The following is a 25,897-nucleotide window of genomic DNA, read 5'->3' as shown; positions in this document are numbered from 1 at the left end:
TGAAACGATGTCATTTTATTTTGCACGACCAAGCAGATCTCCAGTGGCCAATCAGGAGCCTTGCTGGGCAAGAACACCATGTGGTTCCAATCACTTTCTAAAATAACACTGTGGACATGAGGAAAGGCTGGAAAGCTGACCATTAGAGCAGGGGTAGTCAACCTGTGGTCCTCCAGGTATTCATGGACTACAATTCCCATAAGCCCCTGCCAGCATTCGCTGGCAGGGGCTCATGGGAATTGTAGTCCATGGACATCTGGAGGACCACAGGTTGACTACCCCTGCATTAGAGGACAACATTCTGACGAATGGATGTTCCCTCGCCTCCAAAAGAAAGCCTAGGCAGAGAATCTTGCTAAGGGAGGTTTTCCCTCACTTCAGGGGTAGAAATGAAGCCTTTTCTCTCTCTCTCTCTCTTTCTCTCTGCTCATCCTTACTTATTTGTTCACCATTTGTTATCTTTCTGCATTTCCCCTCTTCAGTTTCCACACTTTCTCAAACCACTTTTGATCTGCTTCAAGAAAGCGTGGCAAAACGACAAGAAGGCCAAACGGAAACTCCAGCAAACTCAAAAAGAAAAAATCAGCGGAGCTCCCAAACTGCGCGAAAATCACGCGTTAAAAGGGCTCATGTGGAGGCCAAGTCTGAAGGTGGTAGTAAGTGGGAATGGAGGGCTATACGACTTCACCAGCACAGGTGGGGCCAGGAAGTGTGGCCAGAAGTGGTACGGTCCATTCTACCATCTCCAGCCTCTACCAACTCATTCTGCAAGGATCTGTGCAGACCAGACTTTCTGTCATACCCTTAAAAGGTTTTTCTCCCCCCCCCCCCCCTGGGCAGAACTACCAGGGGAATGGGCACAGTCAGACATTCAGGGAGGTCAAATCCATAAGGGGGGAAACACATATATTAGAACAGACACAGAGGCCCACTATGTGCCAGCACAGGTCTCAGAATTAAAATATTCATCCTGATTCAGCATGAGTACAGCAGTCAGCAGGGTGGTCCAGGGAGAGGCCTGTTCAAGATGTCTACCTCGTCCCCAAAGGCTCCTTCCTCTTCACGCTCTCACTCCTGAGGGCACTTCAATGTAGGCAACTCCTTTGGCGTGGATCCCCAGGAAATTGCCTCAAGGGTATCACCTGAAAACCACAGTGCTTCAAGCGGCCCAAAGATGCCCTTAGTCATCTGGCCACGAGGGGTGAGCAAAGACAATGTTCCTTTTCTTGGCCCAGCGAGAAAAGACGGCCTTCTCGGTGATGAAGCGGTGGCCCCCACGTGGAGCCCTTTCGTGGGCCAGGTACATCCGGCATTCATCCAACTTGCCCTTCTCAAAGTAGTGGTAAGGCACAGGAGGCTGGTTCTTGTCTCTGCCAAAAACAGTAAGAAGAAAGGGCAGGATCAGAAACCCATTTTACACAGATTTAAACTTTTTAAAAAAATCGGAAAACTGTCCATACACAACTGGGGTGAAATGATTAAATAAAAGCACATATCTGTAACAGTGGGCTCACTGTTATATAATAATTTGTTATATATATAATAATTATATAATATAATTATATATATTATAATTTGTTATATAATAATTTGCTAATTATTATATAATAATTTGTAGGCGGAGAGTGAGCGTGGCCTGTCAGAAGCAGGGCCCAATCGGGACGCACTTTGGGCCCTGCCTCAGACAGGTCACACCCACTCAGGACTTTGGACGAATCATTGGGCCAAAGTTCTGACAGAACTTTGCCACAATTCCCAAAAGTCGGTGCTCTCCCACACTCAATGAGCATTCCAAACCACAGGTTCTTGACACTCCACACCCATGCCCTTATTTATCACCACTCCACCACAGCCTCCCATACAACACACACATTCAACCCCATGCCCTTACAGACTGAACAACTCCTCCCCTTCCTCTTCCTACCGCCAAGCTCTAGCACCCGTTGTATTCTTGGATACAATGGGCCTTGCCCCTAGTTCCCTAAAACAGTGGTCCGCAACAGTGGTCCGCAACCTTTATAGTTCCCTATAACAGTGGTCCGCAACCGGTGGTGGGGGAGGGCGATCTGGCGGCCGCACATGTGCAGCAGTTTCTTCAATGCGTGTTTGTGCCATGCTCGGCTGCAAATGCACATGCGCAAAACTGCCACGCATCTGTGTTTGCGGCCGCGCATGATGCAAACACACATGCACGGCACTTCCGCGCATGCACATTTGTGGCAGCGCATGGCGCAGATGCGCATGCGTGGCACTCCCATACATGCACTGGGCAACTGCTCTTCCCTTTCCCCCCCTCCTGCAAAAAGAAGCTTGCCGGGCCGCAAGCTAATCGGCCGCTTTGGTGGCCGATTTGCTTGTGGCCGGGGAAGTTTCTGACTGCCGGGGGGGGGGGCAGGGAGAGGGAGCTGCGGCCTGGTGGTTGGGGACCACTGCCCTAGAATATGTTGAACCAAACTTTCCCCCAGTGCTACCAGATATGCTCCAAAGAGATCTAGACATGTGAGGAAAAAACCCTAGTGGCCCAATAAATCTTGCAGTTAACAGAAGGACTCCTATGTTCCCACTAGAGGTTACCATTAAACACAAAGAGAAGTTCTTGAGTTCAGAGTCTTTAATATCGTCCAACAAAACTAGACTCCCAGGTAATGTCTGTTTTCACTGTGAGATTCCTTCAGCTTTGTAATAACAACTGCACATGACCAAAAAATTAAAACAGAGCACAAAGTCTCTTGGGGACAGAACTGAGGTCCCAAGAGACCTTGTGCCCTGTTTGAATTTTATGGTTGTGTGCAATTATGACAAAGCTGAAGAAGTCTCACAATGAAACTAGACATTACCTGGGAGTCTAGTCTGATGATAATTAAAGACTCTGAACCTCTCTTCATGTTTAATGTTAACCACTGGTAGGAACACAGGAATCCTTCTGTGAATTGCAAGATTTATTGAGCCACATGGTTCCCCCTACCTGCGTAAATCCTCCTGTATGTATTTCCATTTTGTTATCTTGATTTCCAAATAGATCTAGGGCATTTTTAGTTTGTACTGAGTAAAGCAAGATAAAAATATATTTTCTGTCCTGTGAGTGCGAGAGATTGTATATATCTGCTTCCAAGGCATGGGCACCTAGCAAAGATTAACTGCAATTTTAGAACTATCCAGCAGGACAGAAGAAAAATTTGAAGAAAACAACAAATTGATTTTACGAAATGTCATTTACAGAAAGGAAAAAATATAAAATGAAAAAAACAAAACAAAACCAGGAATGAAAACATTTTCTGGAAATTTTTCCACCCACACATTCACCACTGTTGTGAGCTTAGGGGTCATGTGAACACACTTTTGACTTTTATTAAAGGGACCCAGAGTGTTCTTACCAATGAAATATCCTGTTTGTCACATTTCACATCATTTGACCCCCCAAAAGTTCAAGGTTTTGACCTTTAGGGCTATACGCAGCCTAGATCCTACCTATCTGCCCCCCATAGGGCTCTTTTCTCTGAGGGTAGGAATCTGCTGGCTGTCCTGGGCCTCAACCTGTTGGAATGAGCTCCCGGAAGAGCTGAGGGCCCTGATGGAACTACCTAGGTTCTGCAGGGCCTGCAAGATGGAGCTCTTCCACCACGCATTTGGTTGAGGCTGGGTGGATAACCAGGGTTGTCAGCTGTGGGTCCCCCCTGGTTATGCATTGAGAGCAATTCCCGGGCTTATATTGTCTACGTCAGGGGTAGTCAAACTGCGGCCCTCCAGATGTCCATGGACTACAATTCCCATGAGCCCCTGCCATCATTCGCTGGCAGGGGCTCCTGGGAATTGTAGTCCATGGACATCTGGAGGGCCGCAGTTTGACTACCCCTGATCTCCATTATGCCTAGACTCCCAGGCTGCAATCATAGAGCTGGGAGTGAAAGATTCTTTTTGCAGTTTATGCCACCATTTATTGTTTTCTTTACTGCTTGGTAATTTTTATTAGGGAATTATGGGGCTTTATTATGATTTTTTACTGTTTTATATTGTAAATCGCCACAGGACAGCAATTGCCATGAGTGGCAGTATATAAATCAAGACTAAACTAAACTAAAACTTTATTTGGAAGCTACAACTGATCCAGAATGCAGCTGCCAGGGTCCTCATAGCAATACCTCTAATGTATGTGTTTCCCACCCCTATGGATTTGAGGTCCCACATCCAGCCCATCCTCCAGCAGTTTTGCTGGCTTCCAGTCAAATTCCGGATCAGTATACCTGAGGGATCATCTCTCTGCCTACACTCCTCAAAGAGCTTTGCACTCCACCACCTCTAACCTCCTGGTGGTCCCTGGCCCCAAGGAAGCCTGCTTGACCTCAATCAGGGCCAGAGCTTTCTCCATCCTGGCGGAATGAGCTCCCAGAGGAGATCAGGGCGGAATTTGAACAGTTCTGCAGGGCCTGCAAAAAGGAGCTCCTCCACCAGGCATTTGGCTGAGGTCAACCTAAACCATCACTTCCCATTGGCTGCCAAGCCTCCCTCCTATGACAACCACAACATATTGGCCCAACCCACTGAGCCTCAGTATGAGTTGTATTCAATGTTCTTCGCAGTATTCCACTGTTCTATAATATGGTTATTGTTATTAATATGTGAATGTTATTGTTATCACCACGTTATTATGACAAATGGAGTTACCTGTATCGTTCTAGTTTCATGTAAACCATCCTGAGCCTTTGGGAAGGGCGGTATATAAATACAATAAATAAATAAATAATATCTTATAACTGTTGAAATTTCACCAAAAATGGTATTCTCATGCCACCACAGCTGCAAGACTGCTGGTAGCCCAAGGCTGGAAAAGCCAGAACCAGAACCCACAGACCAAGTTAGCATGGTTGGATAAGTTGGGAGAACTGTGTAAAATAGCAAAACTAATTTAGTTAATAGAAGACCAATTGAAGAATTTAAATAACACTGGGATTATTATCTGAACTTTATTAACAGGTAAACCACCGACATACAGACACTGAATTAATTAATTAATTAATTAATTAATATGCCGCCCTACCGGGAGGCTCAGAAAACAGAGTACATAAAACAGTCTATAAACATGTGAATAACCTTACAATAATAATAACAACTAATAGTTGTAACCATATAACAATGTAACAGTATAAACATTATAAACCAGGGGTAGTCAAACTGCGGCCCTCCAGATGTCCATGGACTACAATTCCCAGGAGCCCCTGCCAGCAGACACTGGCAGGGGCTCCTGGGAATTGTAGTCCATGGACATCTGGAGGGCCGCAGTTTGACTACCCCTGTAATATAAACAATGCAAACAGGTCCAGAGCATAATGGTGGAATTCTGAGGAGGGGCAGGGGGGGCAGCTGGGGCCCTTCGGTCGCTGTTGATTACGTCTGGTCTCAGCCAAATGCCTGGCAGAAGAGCTCCTTTTTGCAGGCCCTGCGGAACTGTCAGGGCCCTGATCTCTTCTGGGAGCTCATTCCACCAGGTGGGGGCCAGAACAGAGAATGCTCTGGCCCTGGTCGAGACCAGGCGGACTTCTTTAGGGCCAGGGACCATTAGCCGGTTGGTGGCGGTGGAGCGCAGGGCTCTTTTGGGGGCATAAGCAGGGAGGCGGTCCCTCAGGTACACTGGGCCCTGACCGCGAATGGCCTTGAAGGTAATTACCAGAACCTTTAGTCTGACTGTTATAGAGTAAGATTGGTAATCTTAATTTAATTTGTTTTAGAATGCTTTCTTCTTCTCCGTTTGCTTTGTTATAATCTATGAAAATCAATAAAAATAATTTTAAAAACAACTGTTCAAATGTTCATCTAAAATCTTTCCTTTTTTTCTTTTCCCCTTTCCGTTCTGTTTACATTGTTAACTTTAGAAATAAAGAAGCATTTACAAACCCGTATGATGCCTCCACACGGCCCATCCCTGCTTCAAAAACACAAAGGGAAGCTCCGGTGACTTATGGGACCACCTCACGGCCATACCTGCAATAGCTTTCATTGACCATGCCGAAGACAAATATCTGCTCGCACATCTCCATCGCCAAGACCATGGTGAACCAGCCTGTGCTCAGGAAGGAGCCGGACTTCATCCTGCAATGGGAGAGACACGGGACTAGAGCGGGGTGGAATTGGCCTCTGAAACTAATATGACCCCCCCCCACGCCCAATTTATATGAGCCGCAGACTCTACTTTGCTGAGATCGTACCACGTCAGGCAAGAACGCCACCACTTTGGCGCTGAGCTGGGAATTTTAACACTGCTCCAGGGGAAAGACAGCAGTCCCCCAGATACAGCTGCTGTATTTGGGCATGGCGCCAAGCCATGACTTGAGCTCACCTTGGTCCAGAAGCTACACCATGGCCTACAATTCTGAACAGACGGGCAAACTGCAGTTCCAAACCCCGCGGCTACAGTCATTCCGTGCCAGGGGCTTTACAAGCTAGGCTTGAGCACTTCAGAGCACTTCGGTGGCCAATCACGCCCAAAGCGGCAAATGCCGCTTTGGGCGTTAATGGCCGCCGAAGTGCGCTGAAGTGCTCAAGACTATTTCAAGCCGCAGCCGCAGGGGCTTCCACAGGCAAAGAAACAGCCATTGGCAGGGTTTCAAGTGCCACACTGGGTAAAGCATCAGCTTTATCACTCAGCTCTGCTGCACGTATCCAGCTGGACACACAATACTGAAAGCCTGCTGCCACAGTCCAAAGGGACACTACCTGGGCAGTGGACGACCACCTCAGCTAGGTCAGAGGCTGTCTCCACAGGGAGGTTCTCCTCCAGCTAGAAGCCTAAACTGGACTGAGCTGGGGGAGGGGGAGGGGGGGAGGCATCCACACAAGATGGCCCTCAACTCCGTCTCCTTCTGTGTTTTCTTCTGTTTTGCTGCACACTTTCCCAAACCCAGCACATTGAGATTAAACACCTTTTGCAGGCTGCGGGGAGGGGGATGTGTGTATCTTTGCGAGGCCCATCCATATAACTGCCTTTTCAATCAATCAATTGATCAATCGATCGATCAATTGATCGATCAGAATTGTTGCCCCCCGTTCTCAACAGACTCAGGTGGGTAACATCAGATAAAAACACAGTGCAGTACAGCATTATAACCAAACAATTTAAAATCAGTTCCTGTATATATTCGGGTCGGCTTATGCGCGAGTACATACGGTAAGTTTTAAAAAATTAAAACCACTGTTCAACCTACCCACCGTCTCATTTAAACAACTGAGGGTTAGTTGATGTTTAGCCAGTGGGGGTGAGGTGGGTTCTCCAGCAGGGAGACCAGCATTTTCATGATATTATTTCCTGGCCTCCAAGATAGGCCTGGCGGAAGTGCTCTGCCTTGCAGGCCTTCTGGAACTGTTGGAGGTCCCGGAGGGCCCTGATCTCACTAGGGAGAGTGTCCCATCATGACGGAGCCAGGGCCAAAAAGGCCCTCCCCCTGGTAGAGGCCAGTTTCACTTCTTTGGGGCTGGAGACCCCTAGCAGATTCTTGTTGCTCAATCTTAATGCTCTTTTGGAGCATTATCTTAATGCTCTGACCCCCAATGCCATTCTCCCCTTCCCTTCTGTGCCAGTGAAGGACTTTTTGTTTTTAAGAAAGGCAGGCAAAGGGAAAGCTACTGCACAGATGTACCAATGTCACTGCAGGTGACCCCACATATGTCGTGATAACAGAAGAATCATAAATGTCATAACCACATGGATGCTGCCATAGTCGCTGCCTAAATGCATACTGACACAATCATCTAGGCCGTGACCTGATCAGTCCATACAAGGCCAATCACGTCAGAAGTTGAAAGATAATCAGGGATGACCCTCACAAGTATTTGGATGGGAGACCTCCAAGGATTTGGGTGGTAGTTCCTCTGGAGGACACTAGGGGGCATGATGCAGAGGCAGGATGGGAGACCTCCAAGGATTTGGGTGGTAGTTCCTCTGGAGCACACTAGGGGGCATGATGCAGAGGCAGCCATGGCAAACCTCTGAATGCCCCTTGCCTTAGATGGCCAGGCTAAACAGCACACAGTAAACAAACAAGAAGGCATCTGGAACAAAACCATCCCCTATTTCCAGCTGCAAAGACAGTGGAAGATGTCAAAAGAAGTCTCTGCAGAGACCTCATAAAAAAAGAACCAAATCCACTAATTCCTGCCAAACGTCAAAGACCACTTTCACCACTTTCCTCCAGCAGGGGGCATCCCGCTAATCAGCTCTCACCTGTCCTTCCCGGTCTCGTCCCGGAAGAGGTCATCGCAGTGTCCCATCATCCTCTCAGTCAGCGTGTAGAGCTGCAGGCTGGGGTACATCTCCTTCACCTTGAGGAGCGTCCTGTACACCATGCCGACCTTCTCCCTGCTCATCAGCTTTGTGGGCCCCCAAATGACGTAGATGGTGTCCCGGGCCTGCCTGAAGAAGTAAGACTGGTTCCGCAGCAGCAAGGGAATACTCGTATGGGAGACTACCCGGATGGTGCTCCGGGCACCTACATCGTCTTCGTAGCCCTGCGTAGGGGCCTGGTTCATACGCAGGACACACTCTTTGTCGTCGATCTCCTTCCCCGAATGCGAACCCAGCATCTGCCCTGAGCTGGATACTACAGCACACTGATGGCATGGGGTCCGGACCAATGGCTGAAGGGAGAAGAACGGGAAGGTTAGAACAGGAATTCCAGGGAACCCTGGAGTTCGGCAGCTTTCAGGTTAGGGTTGTGCGTGGCGGCGTCCGAATCAGCCATTCACACCAAGTTGGGAAGTTGGGAGCTGTCTGAAGATTTGGGGCTGGAGCCTGAGGAGGGCAGGGTCTGGGGGGGAGACTATAACAGGCTAGAACCCACCTTCCAAAGCAGCCCTTTTCTCCAGCTGAACTGATCTCTGTCACCGGGAGATCACTTGTAATAGAGAGCCATCTCCCACCACCGCCTGGCACCCCTAGCCATGCACATCAGCTGGGCTTCTTGGGAGATCTCCAGGCCCCACCAGGAAGTTCAGCAAACAAGAAAGCCAGACTGTGTTTGTTGGAAAATAGGGGGGAAACATCTGAGGCTGGTAGAAAATCAGCATATTGTTTAATATGGTCACTAATGTGAATATGGATCAAAACTCTCTGTTCTTTGTCAAAAGAAACTTTGTAAATTTAGGGAAGTACAAAAATTGATAACAGTCCAGTGAAGCAACAAATCACTGTCTTGTAACACAAAAATATAACATCCCCGGTAATGGTCAGTTTTGGCTTTAACAAGAGTCTTCGTCAGCAATATTATTTTTATTGCATCGGAGCCTATTGAAAATAATATTTTCCTTTCTTTTCTGTTTTCTTTCAAGGCAATAGACCAACTGTTTCATTGGACTGTTACCAATTTTTGTATTTTCCTAAATTTAGGGAGTTTCCTCTGCAAATAACATTGCCTTTTGATTAAGATTCACATTCAAACAATAGGCTGAGCTTCTACTAGCCTCAAATGGTGTTTCCCCCCTATTTTTCATCCTACTTGTAGGTTGGCAGCAATGCAATTATTACATTAATACATGATGAACCCGTGCTGATGCTTTGCAATGCCAGGCCGATTAAGAATAAGTCCTCAACCCTGCGAGATTAGGGCACCGGGTAGCCCTGGTGTGCGTGACCGAGACCTGGGATCACGATTGCAAGACTGTTGCCTTGAAAGATCTATTGTCTCCTGGGTTCTTGGCCCTTCATCAGTCCTCAGTCCTCCACGGTAGGTGGGCTGGCGATCCTGGTCCGGAACAACTATTCCTTCAGGGCTCTCTCAGCCCCATCGATCACAGGGGTGGAATGTGTCGGCGTGACGTGGGAATTGTGGCTGTCTGGGTGGTGTACCGTTCACCCTCTGCACCCCCCCAATGCCCTGCTGGGCCTGCTGGAGGCGACAGCTGCCTGGACATTGCAGTTTCCCAGATTATTAATTCTGGGGGACTTCGATATCCATGCAGATTCATCGGCTCCAGGACCTGGTGTTTGCCATGGCTCTTAATATCTGGACAAATGGCTCAGGTCAGTGAGGGCAACCACCTGCTCCCTTGACCCCTGTCTGTCGTGTCTACTCAAGTTGGGCGACGGACGGACAGTGGATCCACTGAGGAAGATTGTGAACCTCTCCCTTTCGAAGGGAGAGTTCCCTCAGCAGCTTAAGGTGTTGGTGGTTTGCCCTCTTCTGAAGAAACCATCTCTGGACCCGTGGGACCCTGCCAGCTACTGCCCAGTCTTGCACCTGGGCAAGGTAGTTGAAAGGGCCATGGCGGACCAACTTCTTGCATTTTTGGAAGAAACTTCAGCCCTGGATCCATACCAGTCGGCACAATGGCTCCGCAGCCCTGAGTTGGCAGCAGAAAGTAACCTGCCAGCCAGTTCACCTCCCAGTAGCAGAGCAGCATGAACAGCACAGGAGGAGTAGGAAGGAGCCGCAATATAGAAGGTGCAGTGCCAGACTGGCAGCACAGCACGTTAGCAACGAGGAGGAGTGGTGGCAGGAGCAGGGCTGAGGTGGCTGGCAGGAACTTAGCCTGATGTATAAAAGCAGCAAACACGGGAGTGGCTGAGTGGAAGCTAGGTGTCTGGTAGTTCCTGACCTTGCAGCCTGCGTTCCTGATTGATGCCCTCGCCTCTGAGCCTGGCATGCGCTCTAGGACTCTGCTTTGAGGTTTCTCATTGGACTTGAACCCGTGAGTGTGCTGGACTTCTGAATAATATTTTGACTATTTCCGCCTGTCGGCCATCTGTAATCGAGACAAGCTTTTTTGGCTTTTGAAAATGGCCTGGAGGAGAGGAACCCCTCCACACCCCATGCCGTGGTCCCCAGTGGGGTTGAGTTCAACTGGTCATCTCCCCTAACTCAGCAACGGTCCTTGCTGGCTTCACGCAGTCTGGCCCACCTTGCCATCAGGAACGCTGATGTAACCCTCAAACCGGGAGGCTCCAGACTCCAACGGCAAATGCCTTTCTTGTCCTTCAGAAGGCTGGCAGCTGAGCCAACACAGTGGCCCGCAGAAGCGAAGGCAGAGCAAGAAGTAAAGGAAGGAGCAGGTACACAGCACAATCAGTGTCAGGAACAGTCGAAGCTGAAAGAGAAAGGCAGGAGTGCCTGTTAGCAGGGGCTCAAGACACAACTGCAACTGAATTACTCACATCAAAATCACAAGATGTCATAGTCCCATTGTATACGGCAGAGGTCTCCAACCCCCGGTCTGCGGCCCGGTACCGGGCCGTTAAGGCCATGGTAACAGGCCGCCAGCGGCTGCACCTGCCTTCCCCTCCCCCCGCAGCGAGAGGGGGGGAAGAGGCAGGCGCGGCCGCTGGCACACCAGCGACACAAACGCGCACGCGTGGAGCCGCCGCGCATGCATGTTTGCGCCCTCTGCTGGCGAAAACGCGCACGTGCGACTGTTCTGCGCATGCGCGTTAGCATCACCTAGTGGTGAAAACACGCATGCGCGGCAACTGCACGTGCGCGTTTACGTGCAGCTGCTGTGGCCAGGCCGCCGGCTCTCTCCCACCCTCAGAGGCGGTCCCCGACTACAAGAAGGTTGGGGACCGCTAGTATACGGCACTGGTCAGACCACACCTGGAGTACTGTGTGCAGTTCTGGAGGCCTCACTTCAAGAAGGACGTAGATAAAATTGAAAGGGTACAAAGGAGAGCGACGAGGATGATCTGGGGCCAAGGGACCAAGCCCTATGAAGATAGGTTGAGGGACTTGGAAATGTTCAGCCTGGAGAAAAGGAGGTTGAGGGGGGACATGATAGCCCTCTTTAAGTATTTGAAAGGTTGTCATTTGGAGGAGGGCAGGATGCTGTTTCTGTTAGCTGCAGAGAAGAGGACACGCAGTAATGGGTTTAAACTACAAGTACAACGATATAGGCTAGATATCAGGAAAACATTTTCACAGTCAGAGTAGTTCAGCAGTGGAATAGGCTGCCTAAGGAGGTGGTGAGCTCCCCCTCACTGGCAGTCTTCAAGCAAAGGTTGGATACACACTTTTCTTGGATGCTTTAGGATGCTTTGGGCTGATCCTGCGTAGAGCAGGGGGTTGGACTAGATGGCCTGTGTGCCCCCTTCCAACTCTATGATTCTGTGATTCTGTGAATTACCTTACAGGTACAACTGAAATCCAGTCTGTCCTGCTATTACGAGGCACGCAGGATGTTGTCACATTTTAAATATATAAGGCAGGGGTAGTCAAACTGCGGTCCTCCAGATGTCCATGGGCTACAAATCCCATGAGCCCCTGCCAGCAAATGCTGGCAGGGGTTCATGGGAATTGTAGTCCATGGACATCTGGAGGGCCACAGTTTGACTACCCCTGATGTAAGGGAAAGGCCAGGATGACCTCACTCATGGGGGGGGGGATCGTTGATTTCTTTTTCCTATCCTTTTGGAGAATTGCCAGATCTTAAGCTGGGCAACGTATTTTAACTCTAATGGGCACCCTGATAACCCGGGAAGCCCAATTCCGCCAGATCTTGGAGGCAAAGTGGGGCTAGTATTTTGATGGCAGACTTCCTAGGATTTGGGTGCCAGCTAATCTCTCATTTTTTCTTGAGCACTAAACATTCATTTATTCTAATAGTGGACAATGAGCAGGTTCGTCTGCCTCCCTGATTTACCAAGCAGGTTCTCTTTTTTTCTTGGATGGGGGGGGGGGGTGTTTTAAAAGAGAAAAGCTGGTTTTCACTATCCAAAGTTGTCCCAAAGCGTCTTATAAACACCATCCCCTTCCTCTTCCCTCGACAGACACCCTGTGAGGTAGGTGGGGTAGAGAGCTCCAAGAGAACTGCTCTGCAAGAACAGCTCTAAGAGAACTGGGACTAGATCGCACCTATGTTCTTATTTTAAGCAGATAGAACCTTCTAAGAGGCTTGCAGGAGAGGCAGTAATTGTCTTAGCGCTCTCTAGAAGCAGCTACCGTGACAAATTAGCAAAGCTGCTTAAAGGAAAGGAATTCCAGTTTAACTTGGGGAAGGCGAGTAGCTCAGCCATCATAGCTACAGCTCTTTGAGCTGCTCAGTTGGGGCGAACAGCCTGTCTTCTGGCCTTGAAAGCTACAAGTCAGAGCAGTACAGCACTTGATGCTCTCTGTCCACTGTAGTATAGTGGCTAAGAATGGTGATCTCTAATCTGGAGTATGATTCCCTACTCCTCCACATGCAGGTGGCTGGGTGACCTTGGGCCAGTGACAGTTCTCGTATAGCTGTTCACAGCAGTTTTCTCAGAGCTCTCTCAGCTCCACCTACCTCACAGGGTGGGGAGAGGAAGGGTAAGGTGTTTAGAAGCTGCTTTGGGACTCCTTTGGGTAATCCAAAGCAGCATATAAAAAGCCAGCTCCCTTCTCTTCCCATGTGGTGTTGTGGTCAGTATCAGACCAGATTTTAGCTCAAATCACCTCCCTCCCATTGGCCCTGTGTCTAACTGGCAAGGATAAAATATGGGAGGGGAAGAGCACGTAAACCATGCCTACTTCCTTGGAGAGATAAGGAGGATATAAATCTTCTCCTCTGTTATGACACATGAATGTGGCCAGGGCCAGTCTGTTCAGAATATTTATATCCTCTTGTTCCTGAATATTTAGGTTCCCCTTTTCCTCCAGGGAGCCGAGGGCCACAAATACAGCGTATGAGTGCCATCATGGTGTAGCCAGGGGTACTCAAACTGCGTTCACCAGCAGGGGCTCATAGGAATTGTAGTCCACGGACATCTGGAGGGCTGCAGTTTGACTACCCCTGGTGTAGCCATTAAAGAGCGGCAGCCTCTAATCTGGAGAACCGGGTTTGTATCTCCACTCTTCCTCCACATGCAGCCAGCTGGGGGACTTTAGGCTAGTCACAGTTATCTTAGAGCTGTACTTGCTAAGTGGTTCTCTCAGAGCTCTCTCAGCCCCACCTCCCTCCCTGTTGTGGGGAGAGGAAAGGGAATGAGTTTATAAGCCGCTTTGGGACTCTTTCAGGTAGTGAAAAACAAAGGATAAGAAGCAGCTGCTATTATTGTCAACGGGTTCCAGCCTGTCTGCCAAGTCTTCAAACCCGCAAACTCAGGCACTTCCCATTGCGCACCAAGGTAGAAGGGGAGACAAAAGAAGAGTGCAGAAACAAGCTGCAGTGGAGAAACTCACAGCACATACAAGAGGTCTGTTGTGATCTCAAAAGCAGCCATTATGTCTGATTTTTAAGTAGGTGATCTAGTATCGCATTCCACAGCTGTGTATTCTAGAATCAAACCTCATGCTGCATAAACTCATATGGGCAACAGTCTTGAGCAGGGGTAGTCAAACTGCGGCCCTCCAGATGTCCATGGACTACAATTCCCATGAGCCCCTGCCAGCGAATGCTGGCAGGGGCTCATGGGAATTGTAGTCCATGAACATTTGGAGGGTTGCAGTTTGACTACCCCTGGGACTCTTGAGCATAAAACCAACAGACAGCTTGATAAAGCAAGTATTACAAAACAGGCCAGAACTGACCAAAGGAGAATACAGAACAAGGAAAGTACATGTATCTCTTAAAAGTCTTAAAGCACACTGGATAAAGTGAATGAGTAGAGATCTACAGTTTCAAGTACATGTATTTCTTAAAAGTCTTAAAGCACACTGGATAAAGTGAATGAGTAGAGATCTACAGTTTCAAGTACATGTATTTCTTAAAAGTCTTAAAGCACACTGGATAAAGTGAATGAGTAGAGATCTACAGTTTCAAGTACATGTATTTCTTAAAAGTCTTAAAGCACACTGGATAAAGTGAATAAGTAGAGATCTACAGTTTTCACATGGCCCGTGGGAGAAGTCTCATTTTAGTGCTACTTTAAGGAGGCCACTCTTTTGCAATCGAGTACTTTGCGATCGAGTACTTTCTGGATCAGTCTCCCTGGGTAGCACGCACTCCCCCACCCCAATGAGTTGTGCAAGGGCAGAAAAGCAGAGAGGAAGTCAAAGAGAAGCGCTGTTTTCAGAGGCTGGGGTTTTGCTCATCTCTTAAAGGCACTTTCTCCAAATACTTACAAATATCCACATCCTTTTAAAGTCTTGTCAGCCATATATCTGCTGGGGAGTTCTCAGGGGGGAGTTCTCAGTACCCTGCACAAAAAAAGAAAGAATAGTAACACCCCAAGACAAACAAAGTGATGGTTCCAGAGAGCAGATCGCAAGGTGCGTCAGAGAAGCAAGGCCAATACCTGCTCCACTTGCCGTAGCACTCCCTTCTGCAGGACTTTGGTTTACAGCTATCAGGAGGCAGTTCCAGCCCTGAGAGCATTCGGTTGGCAAGCGGACAGGAAATACAGGCAGGAGTATGCAGGCATGTGTGTCCCCCCTCTTCCCCGCCCAGTGCCAACTCATCAACACTGTGCCCGTGCATGAAGGAAACAGTTACTCATCCATTTCCCAATGGCTGTTCATTTGTTTCCGGGCATAATTCAAACGGCTGGTTCTTCTCTTGAAGGCCTGGGGCCCTGGGCACCTGGAGGGTCATCTCAACCCGTACTTTGCAGCCTGCCAGTTGAGATCTGCCTCTGAGATCTGAGAGCCAGTTTGGTGTAGTGGTTAGGAGTGCGGACTTCTAATCTGGCATGCCAGGTTCGATTCTGCGCTCCCCCCACATGCAGCCAGCTGGGTGACCTTGGGCTCGCCACAACACTGAGAAAGCTGTTCTGACTGAGCAGTGATATCAGCGCTCTCTCAGCCTCACCCACCTCACAGGGTGTCTGTCGTGGGGAGAGGAATGGGAAGGCGACTGTAAGCCGCTTTGAGCCTCCTTCGGGTAGGGAAAAGCGGCATATAAGAACCAACTCTTCTTCTTCTTCTTCTGAACCTTTGACCTTTCAAGCCTTGATGCCATCAGAGGTGGGCAGGTGGCAACTAGAGATATGGCATTTTCGGTGGTGGCACCTTGCCTGTGGAATGCCCTATCCCTTGAGGCTCACCTAGTACCTACTTTACAATCTATTAGGTCCCTGGCTAAAACACATCTTCTTGCTTTATTGGTGACTGAGAGCCAACAGGTGGGAAGGCTTCTGGAGTTCTACCCCTGCTGGTGGACCTCCTGATGACGTTTGGGTTTTGGCCACCGGGCAACACAGATTGTTGGAACGGATGGGCCACTGGCCTGATTCCAACATGGCTTCCCTTACATTGTTATGGTCCTCCAAGTGGACCTCCTCGTGACTTCTGGGTTTTGGCCACTGGGTGCCACAGTGTGTTGGACTGGATGGGCCTGATCCAACAAGGCTTCTCTTAGGTTCATATATCCTGAGGATTTTAGTTAGGGTATCTACCAGCATTTTTACTGAGCTGTCTCTGCTTTATGGATAGTTTTCATGCTGCCTAACAGCTTGCCTTTAATTGCAAGGCACTTTGAGCAGGACACTGAACAGATAACATAAAAATAAAAATAACCTACACAAAATAAGTGTTTTTTTACTTTACTTGTACCCTGCTTTCCCACTCAATGGTGGCCCAAAGTGGTTTACAATGCTCTCCCCTCCTGCATTTCATCCTCACGACAGCAGTGTAAGGTAGCAGTGGAAAAGAGCAAGAGTCCAGTGGTACCCTAAAGACAAGCAAAATATTTAGGTGGCAGAGGATGAGCTGTGACTGCCGAAAACTCCTCCCCTGCCACAAATTGTGTTAGTCTTTAAGGCACTGCTGGGCGTTTGCTCATTTCTGCTGCTACGGACAGACTAACAGGGCTATCCATCTTGATCTAACTGTAAAGCAGGTTCGGCTGAGGGCTGTGACTGGTTGGTTCAAGGTCACCCAGAAAGTTCCCATGGCGGAGGAAGATTTGATCCTGGGTCTCCGACATCCAGCACTTGAACCGAGCTTTTTTCAACCTTTTGATCTGGGAGGTGCCACTGAAATATTTTGCAGGCTTCAAGATACCCAGGAAGTGATGTCACCTGGCCATGTCTCCCTGTCATGTCCTCTGAAAAACAGAGGAGCCTTGGCCAGCAAAGGTTTAAATGGCTGCCCCCCCCCTTCCCAGCCTCTCCAGGCCCATCTTTGGCCACTTTGGAAGGGGGCGGCTCAACCTGGCCAAATACAGGTAGAAGGCTTTTTAGAAATTTAAAAAAAAAACCTTTTTCTTTCCCCTTCCCTCAGCACCAGAAGCAGCAGGCACAGGGTGGGAGGACTTCTCCCAGCTGGCCTCCCTGCCTACACTCCCAAAAGAACTTTACTCTCCGCCACCTCCAATTGGCTGTGGATCCCTGGCCCTAAAAAAGCATGTTGGACCTCAACAAGAGCCAGGGCCTTTTTGGTCCTGGCCCCCGCCTGGTGGAACGAGCTCCCTAAAGAGATCAGGGCCCTGCCGGAACTTCCACAGTTCCGAAGGGCCTGCAAAAGGGAGCTCCTCCACCAGGCGTTTGCTTGAGGCCGACTGACCCAAAATATCTACAGGTCCCCTGCCCCTCAGACTGAGACGTCAAACCTACCTAGGGATTGTCCATGTGATTGTTTTGTTGAAATGCTGTTCTAGTTGGTATGTTATATCATGATTGTTATCCATTAGACCAGGGGTAGTCAAACTGTGGCCCTCCAGATGTCCATGGACTACAATTCCCAGGAGCCCCTGCCAGCATTTGCTGGCAGGGGCTCCTGGGAATTGTAGTCCATGGACATCTGGAGGGCCGCAGTTTGACTACCCCTGCATTAGACTGTTGTATGTTCTATGTAAATGTTCTACAATGTTTTATGTAAACCTCCCAGAGCCGTATGGAAGGGCGGTATAAAAATCTAAATAAATAAATAAACAAATAAATAAGGAAAACTCCCACACCCCAGTACCATTTAGGGGCTTTTGCGGTACCATACGGTACTGTGGAAACAAGTTTGGGGAACTCTGTGCACGTGCATTCCCTCCCCATGATCAGGAACATTCCGGAAACTGCGTGCTTGATCGCAGGGGGAAACCGTTCCTGCATACAATTCCTCCGGGTGTCCATGAGCTGGCAAACTTTTAAATTCTTCCTGGCCTACCCACCCTAGATGGGTGGGAGCATTGGGTTGCTTTAGACTGAGGTATGAGGAAATTTCATTATTGGAAGGGGCAGGGATTTCAGGGAAATGGCATGTGGGTGCAACACTTTCAGTTTTGAGCACAGCAGGAAACAGGGCTTCTTCCTCATTTCAGGTTTCTTAGGAAATGGCGGTCATAGGTTGCACCCAGTCAACTTCAGCTGGGCCCTGGAAACAGATGCCGCCCCTGCTGAGGTCCACCACGATTTCAAACCAGTTCACATGCAGAAGAACGAGGTGGCCCAAACAACTACAGCGCTTCGGACATCGGGTGCAGGATCACCATCAGGAACTGGTCCCCTGTGCTAAAACTCCACTGGCTTCAATTTCAGGGACCTCATCCCCATCCCCTTGCATTTGCTTTCCCACCTGGAACCGCTGCTTCTGGCACTGGGGAGATCAGAAAGCTTTCCTTTCGGTTCCGCACTTCCAGTTGTCATGGGAACTGTTTGCTTTAATCCTGCCTAGGTTTGCCTGGCCACAGGGCCTGAGCTGAGCAGTCACGGGTTTCAGATTCTATTAGGGAGTTCTCTTCGGGGAGGGAATTAACTGTGCCGTTACAAAACCACAGGCACCCATCTCCAACCAAAAGTCCACACCACGGGTAGTCAAACTGCGGCCCTCCAGATGTCCATGGACTACAATTCCCAGGAGCCCCTGCCAGTGTCTGCTGGCAGGGGCTCCTGGGAATTGTAGTCCATGGACATCTGGAGGGCCGCAGTTTGACTACCCCTGGTCCACACCTTTCTTTGCCCGCCTTTCTTTAATCCAACCTTGCTATTGTTCTTCTCCCCTTACCTGGATGGCTTGGGCTGGTCCTGATCTCGGCAGAACTCAGAAGCTACGCTGGGTTAGTCCTCGGATGGGAGAGCACCAGGAAAGTCTAGGGTTGCTACTTAGAGGCAGGCAACAGCAAGCGACCAGCGTGTCAGAGGCTCATGGGAACTGCAGTCCATGGCCATCTGGAGAACCACAGTTTGGCCACCCCTGCCCTACAGAAACACCATAACTTGGCTGCAACTTGACTGCACTTCCCGCCATGTTGTTCTTGCCCTTTCTATTGACAGGCAGATGCCAAGAAAGCCTATGTTGAAAAGCCATTAAAAAGAAGACAATAATCCCTGTAAGAACTTTTTTTTTTTAAGTGATTTCTAGCTCCACTCCAAAAACCCAGGGCTGGAGCATTCAGTCTTAGGAAGATTTTCCTAGGAGTAAGTCCCATTGAATAAAACTGGACTTCTTTTTGAGCAGGTCTGCTTAAGGTTGCTCCCCAAATTTGAGGAGATTGGGCACAACTTGCTGAGATGCCATTCAACTGATCTGGCAAATCCAGCCTTTAATTGACCCACCCACTTTCTAATTTCAGCATGGCCAGATATTCCACAAAGTCAAAGATACTCTTGCCCAAATAAACTTTGAGTCCAGTGACACCATCAAGACCAACAAGGTTTATTTGAGGTATAAGCTTTCGTGTGCATTCATTGTATCTGACCAAGTGTACATGCACACGAAAGCTTATACCTCAAATACCTTGGTTGGTCTTGAACAGGGGTAGTCAAACTGCGGCCCTCCAGGTGTCCGTGGACTACAATTCTGGGAATTCTGGGGCTTCTGGGAATTGTGGTCCATGGACATCTGGAGGGCCGCAGTTTGACTACCCCTGCACTAGGATCTCTCTTGCCTAAACAGTTAGCCAACTAGACATTATCCTCGATCAGCTGATAGCAAAGACCACAGCGTGTCCCCCCCCCTCGATCAGCTGATAGCAAAGACCACAGTGCGTGTGCCCCCCCTCCCCAGCTTCTCACTAAGGCAAAATTCTTAGTAGCAGTATTACTAATACTAGTTTTTGTTTCCTGTGCTTTCACTTCAGAATCAGGACAGGCTACATCATATTGAAGCATACAAATAAGAAACACAAGTACAATAGACATTAAATAGCTAAAAGTCTAAAACGGCAAAGCCGGTTTAATTGCCTGTTCTGATAGGTGCAATGGTGAGGAACGATTGAGGGGGAGAGGAGCCTGCCGGGTCCCAGATGATGTATAATTGGGGCTTTTACAGGGAGGCCAGCTCAATTCTGCGATATTTTTAGGCCTCAATCATAGGCCTGGCAGAACAGCTCTGTTGTACAGGCTTGCAGAACTGTTCAAGGTCCCGCAGGGCTCTCCCTTCCTCTGGAAGAGGCCCAGGCCGAGGTCAAGAAGGTCCAGGCTCTGTTTGGGGCCAGTCTGTCCTCCTTGGGGCTGGGGCCCTAAGCAAATTTTGCAGGCTTGAGAGGCGGTCTCACAGGGACAATGGTACCGGATCATTTAGGGCTTTAAAGATCATGACCAGGCTTGTGTGCTTCGGCAGCCAAAGTGCACAAGCCTAGTCTTGACCAAAACCTTGAATCTAATTGAGTTTCCAATCTGGAACCAATGCAACAGGGAGAGCACAGGTTGTACATTTATTTAAATTTATAATAAAATAAACAAATCTTTATTTTTGTAGCCCACACTGCACTCCCCCACATGCAGCCAGCTAGGTGACCTTGGGTCTGCCATGGCACTGATAAAGGAGTTCTTACTGAGCTGTGATATCAGGACTCTCTCAACCTCACCCACCTCACAGGGTGTCTGTTGTGGGGAGAGGAAAGGGAAGGCGAATGTAAGCCACTTTGAGCCTCCTTTGGGTAGAGAAAAGCAGCATGTAAGAACCAACTCTTTTTCTAAAAAGCTCAGGGTGGGTACTGATGTGCCCTCCATGGCATCTTCCTAAGGATTTGTGCAGCCGTAGTAGACATGCTGTCTGAAGCTTGGACCATGAGGCTGGGAGTTCAATCCCAGCAGCCGGCTCAAGGTTGACTCAGCCTTCCATCCTTCCGAGGTCGGTAAAATGAGTACCCAGCTTTCTGGGGGGTAAACGGTAATGACTGGGGAAGGCACTGGCAAACCACCCCGTATTGAGTCTGCCATGAAAACGCTAGAGGGCATCACCCCTGGGGTCAGACATGACTCGGTGCTTGCACAGGGGATAACTTTACCTTTACTAGCAGCACAATCACATGCAACTCAGGCACACATACCACTCGTCTGTGTCGGAAAATTTAGCTAACGTTCCCTAAAGTGAGCAGAATGCACAAGGCTTGCAGATCAATGAACTACAGACAGGAGAGACAGGCGGATGTTAGGAGTCCTGGCCTATCTATCTCTCTAAACTCTATCTTAGTCCCCCTGAAATGTGACATTGCAGTCTCCCTTCTCCTCCAACAATCTAGAAGGAAAGACACCACTGTCCGATGTACAATCTTTTATTTTTTTCCTGTCTAGTCACAGGTGACTTTACAATGACCCTGCAGGAGTGGCCAAACTGTGGCTCTCCAGAGGTCAATGGACTACAAAACCCATGAGCCAATGGGCCCCAAGAGAGCCATAGTTTGGCTCCTGCTGCCAGGGTTTTCAATGCAAGAGAGACATTTAGGAGTGGTTTGCCGTTGCCTAGGTCTGTGGCCTGAACCTCAACTTTTTGGGTAGCGTCCAATCCAAACACCAAACAAGGTTGTCCCTACTTAGTTTCCAAGATCTCCTAAGATTGGTCAGGACTGAGCTATCCAGGTCAGGAACTTTTTGAAAGCTGTTCTTATTATGGGCCCAGGGGCACCTTTAAGACCAACCAAGTTTCATTCCAACTACCAGCTTTGCCTATAAGTCTGAATTCCTTACTTCCATGCCATGACACTGTATCAGAAAATGTGCACGTGCACATGAAAGCTCATGCCGAATAAAACTTGGTTGGCCTTAAGGATGCCACCGGACACAAAATGTGTTCTGCTGCTTACAGTCAGAAGAAGAAGAGTCGGTTCTTACATGTCGCTTTTCCCTACCCGAAGGAGGCTCAAAGCAACTTACACTCGCCTTCCCTTTCCACTCCCCACAATAGACACTCTGTGAGGTGGGTGAGGCTGAGAGAGCCCTGATATTAGTGCTCGGTCAGAACAGTTTTATCAGTGCTGTGGTGAGCCCAAAGTCACCCAGCTGGCTGCATGTGAGGGAGTGCAGAATCGAACCCGGCTCGCCAGATTAGAAGTCCGCACTCCTAACCACTACACCAAACTGGCTCTCAATAAAATGTGTTAACTACCTGAACTTCCTTTGGATTTCCAGGAACAAACTTGGTCAAGCCCAGACAGTAAACAAAGAGTTCTTTGCTCAGAAAGCAGTTTTCTAACATCCACATGTTCCAATTAACCCAGGCATGCTCCATGACAATATCTACTATCAAGTAATACCCAAACTAGCGATTCCATCAAGGAATCAGAGCAGAAATGAACCAACTGTTCAGCCTTTCAAATGCCCCTTGCGTGCATTTACACAGCGTCTGCCAGCTTGGTGGAGTACTTAAGAGCAGTAGCCTCTGATCTGGACAGCCCAGTTTGTGTCCGCCCTCCTCCAAATGCAGCCAGCTAGGTGACCTTGGGCTAGTCACAGTTATCTTGTTCTCTCAGAGTTTTCTCAGCTCCATCTCGCTCACAGGGTGTCTGTTCTGGGCAGAGGCAGGGAAGGCGATTGGAATCCCTTTTGAGACACCTGAGGTCTGCTGGGTGACCTTGAGCCAGGCCCAGCTCTCTCAGCCCCACCTGTCTCACAGGGTGCCTATTATGGGGAGAGGAAGGGTAGGCGACCATAAGCCACTCCTTCAGGTAATAAAAGCAGGGTACAACAAAACAAGAGCCTCTTGTGGCGCAGAGTGGTAAGGCAGCCGCCTGAAAGCTTTACCCATGAGGTTGGGAGTTCAATCCCAGCAGCCGGCTCAAGGTTGACTCAGCCTTCCATCCTTCCGAGGTCGGTAAAATGAGTACCCAGCTTGCTGGGGGGTAAACGGTAATGACTGGGGAAGGCACTGGCAAACCACCCCGTATTGAGTCTGCCATGAAAACGCTGCAGGGCGTCACCCCAAGGGTCAGACATGACTCGGTGCTTGCACAGGGGATACCTTTACCTTTACCTTTACAACAAAACAACTCTTCTAACAGCGGGTAAATTAATTGCGTTCTAGAAGAGCTTCATTACATTGAGCAAGGCTGGCTCCCAAGCTAAGGCAACCAACTCCTTCACCCCCACCCTCATAGCAGAGTTAAGACCGTGGCCTTTGGGGTTTTGGGTCACCAGCAGCAGTGCCCCTTTTGCTGCTCAGCGCCCTGCTAACAATGCTGCGTTCTTGGCCCAGGGGTGGTTTTGGAGCGGCCCCGATCCACCCACGGAGATGATGCAGAGGACCATTTGGTCCCCGCTGAGAGGGGAGCACTTCTGGGACCCCCCATCCAGCCTGTCCATCCCCCCCCCCCCCGAGAAGGCCAGACAGGCAGAAAACCAACAGGAGGCAGCGCGGGCGCAGGGCCACCCTACTCGGTCCGGCCGGAGTCTACAGAGAACTCACGGGGCTCAACAGCCCATCTCGGCAGCTGCAGAAAAAACGAAAGTAAAAAAGGGCAGATGCTCGCGTGGCTCCCAATGGGCCACCGTTTCCCACCCTCACCAAGCTCCGGCAACATGGTCCAAATGCACTCTGCACATGCTCGGCGGCGCTCATTCCTGGCTGACTCAGCCGCTCCTGGCCTGATCGTCGCGCTTACCTGGGAAGAGCTGCAGGGCGCTCCGTGGGCGAAAGCCCCTTCGGTCCCCCGGGGGGAGGGTGCAGCTCCGGGCAGCAACCGGGCGCCGGATCGGGGCTCCCGGCTCGGCGGGCAGGTAGGCAGGCTCCGAGCGCGGCTGGAGAGCCCCGGCGCGCAGGAAGCGCCGCCGCCATGCAGCCCCCCAGCTCGGGAGCGGGTCCTTCGGGCCAAGGCGGCCGCTACGCCCGGGAGCCGCCTCCGCCGGGCTGCCTCTTCTTCCTCCTGCCCCTCGGTGCCTGCCGCCGCAGGCTTCCCGCAGCAGCGCGGGCCATGGGCACGCGTCGGAGGGAAGCCGGATTCGGGGGCGGGGGGCTCAGGCGAGGGCGGCGCTTCTCCCCGGCCGGCCCGTCGGCTCCCAGGCGAGGCGGGCAGAGGCCTTGCGCAGCCCCGAGCAGCCCGCCCTGGGCCCGGCGGCCAGCAGGAGAGCGGCCGCGGGGGCTCCTCTCTAAAGCGCAGCGCAATTGCGCACGGGCCGGCCCGCCTTGGCCGCCCGCCGCCTCCGGGTCGGCCCTCGCCGCTCCCGCGGGAGCAGCGCAGGGCTTCGGCCGGCCTGCATGGCGGCCGGCCGGGAAAGGCACCGCTGGGCAGGCTGCCGTTCGCTGGGAAAGCCGGGCAGCTCCTCCACGCCGGGACTGGTTCCCGCACCGCCTCAACCAGAGCAGGGATCCCAGTACGGGACCGGAATGCCCCGGGCGCCTCCGCTCTCCCCGGTGGCCTGCGGGGAGCCGAGGACCGTGCAGAGCCGCCAGCGGGGGCCTGCCGGACAGCCGGCCGGCTTGGGCGGCTGCCCGCGGGTATCGGGCCAGGGGAAGTCCAGCACCACTGGTCCAGGGACTGGGACCGACAGCGCAGTTCTCTCGGTGGTGGCCCCCCGTTTATTAGCTTGGCCTTCCCGAGGAGCGTGGGATAGCCCCCGGGCTTCTGGAACTGGGCAGAACTGAATTGCTCAGGCGGGGGGAGGTTTAATACAGGAAAGAGGGGGACGTTATGAAGACTTAGTACAGGAAGGCACTTTAGTAAAGGGGTGGCCACACAGGCTCTCCAGAGGGCCATGGACTATAATTCTTTAAGACAGAAGTTTTAAGTCTGGGTATAAACGTATGTATATTCCGTTAGAGAGTATGTGTACTCTATAGAATGTTAACACAACACCACACAATGTACAGTATGTGTAATGTTACGCAATGCAAGTATTACATAAGTATAAAACAATGTTGCAAAGTCAAACTGCGGCCCTCCAGTTGTCCATGGACTACAATTCCCATGAGCCCCTGCCAGCATTCGCTGGCAGGGGCTCATGGGAATTGTAGTTCATTGACATCTGGAGGGCCGCAGTTTGACTACCCCTGATAGAGTATATTATCCCTGCTTTTGCAAGATGATTTTATACTTCTGTAATGTTTGCTTTGGGTAAAAAGGTAAAGGTATCCCCTGTGCAAGCACTGGGTCATGTCTGACCCTTGGGGTGATGCCCTCCAGCGTTTTCATGGCAGACTCAATATGGGGTGGTTTGCCAGTGCCTTCCGCAGTCATTACCGTTTACCCCCAGCAAGCTGGGTACTCATTTTACCGACCTCGGAAGGATGGAAGGCTGAGTCAACCTTGAGCTGGCTGCTGGGATTGAACTCCCAACCTGATGGGCAGAGCTTCAGACTGCATTTCTGCTGCCTTACCACTGTGCCACAAAAGGCTTTGCTTTGGGTAACATTACACATATTGTACATTGTACATTGTGTTAACATTCTAGAAGCCTAGTCCTATTCCCTTAAGAGTTGCTTCCCCTGAAGTCATTACGAGTGATTCAGTTGGGCGTTGTGGTTCAAAGCAGTGGCCTCTGAGCTGGGGAACCCGGTTTGATTCTGCCACCTGCAGCCAGCTGGGTGACCTTGGGCCAGGCATGGCAGGGAGGTGTGGTCATCTGACATCACTTCAGGGGATCCTGGAAGCCTGAAATTTTACTTCAGGGGCTGCTCTGCCGCCATCATAAGGCTGAAAAAGGCTGACCTGGGCTGATGATCAAGAATTCCCATCCCATCCCACTCTGAAATAAAGTTTGAGTCCGGTGACACCTTTAAGACCAAGTTTAATTCTGGATATAAACTTTCATGTCCAAAAGCAAAGACCCAGAATTAAACTTTGCTGGTCTTCAAGGTGCCACCGGACTCAAACATTGTTCTGTTGCTACAGGCCAACACGGCTGCCCACCTGAATCGCTCTGAAAGCAGGTAGGCCT

General features: G+C 50.2%; 1 protein-coding gene across 4 annotated transcripts; it reads right to left on the bottom strand.

The window, feature by feature from the left end:
- Window positions 1-23,979, bottom strand: ST6GALNAC4 (ST6 N-acetylgalactosaminide alpha-2,6-sialyltransferase 4). 4 transcript variants are annotated; one of them, XR_013225832.1, is made up of 7 exons: window positions 23,626-23,979; window positions 15,000-15,074; window positions 10,885-11,070; window positions 8,213-8,625; window positions 5,977-6,084; window positions 280-1,370; window positions 1-162 (listed from the first exon to the last, which is right to left on the bottom strand). XR_013225832.1 is itself a non-coding variant. In XM_077305630.1 (6 exons), exons 2-6 carry the CDS (start codon window positions 15,009-15,011, stop codon window positions 1,181-1,183), a joined length of 909 nt encoding a protein of 302 aa, XP_077161745.1. In that variant the 5' UTR covers window positions 15,012-15,074; window positions 15,173-15,266; the 3' UTR covers window positions 821-1,180. The 4 variants fall into 4 exon arrangements, 2 of the variants coding, with proteins under 2 accessions (XP_077161745.1, XP_077161746.1); XR_013225833.1 differs by having other exon boundaries at window positions 299-1,370; XM_077305630.1 differs by lacking the exons at window positions 1-162; window positions 23,626-23,979 and adding an exon at window positions 15,173-15,266 and having other exon boundaries at window positions 821-1,370.
- Window positions 23,980-25,897: the final 1,918 nt, after the last annotated feature.

The sequence above is a fragment of the Paroedura picta genome, chromosome 12 (genome assembly GCF_049243985.1).
Source record: "Paroedura picta isolate Pp20150507F chromosome 12, Ppicta_v3.0, whole genome shotgun sequence".
NCBI lineage: Eukaryota > Metazoa > Chordata > Lepidosauria > Squamata > Gekkonidae > Paroedura > Paroedura picta.
The sequence above is the reverse complement of the archived record's forward strand: the minus strand, read 5'-3'. Positions and strand labels throughout refer to the sequence as shown.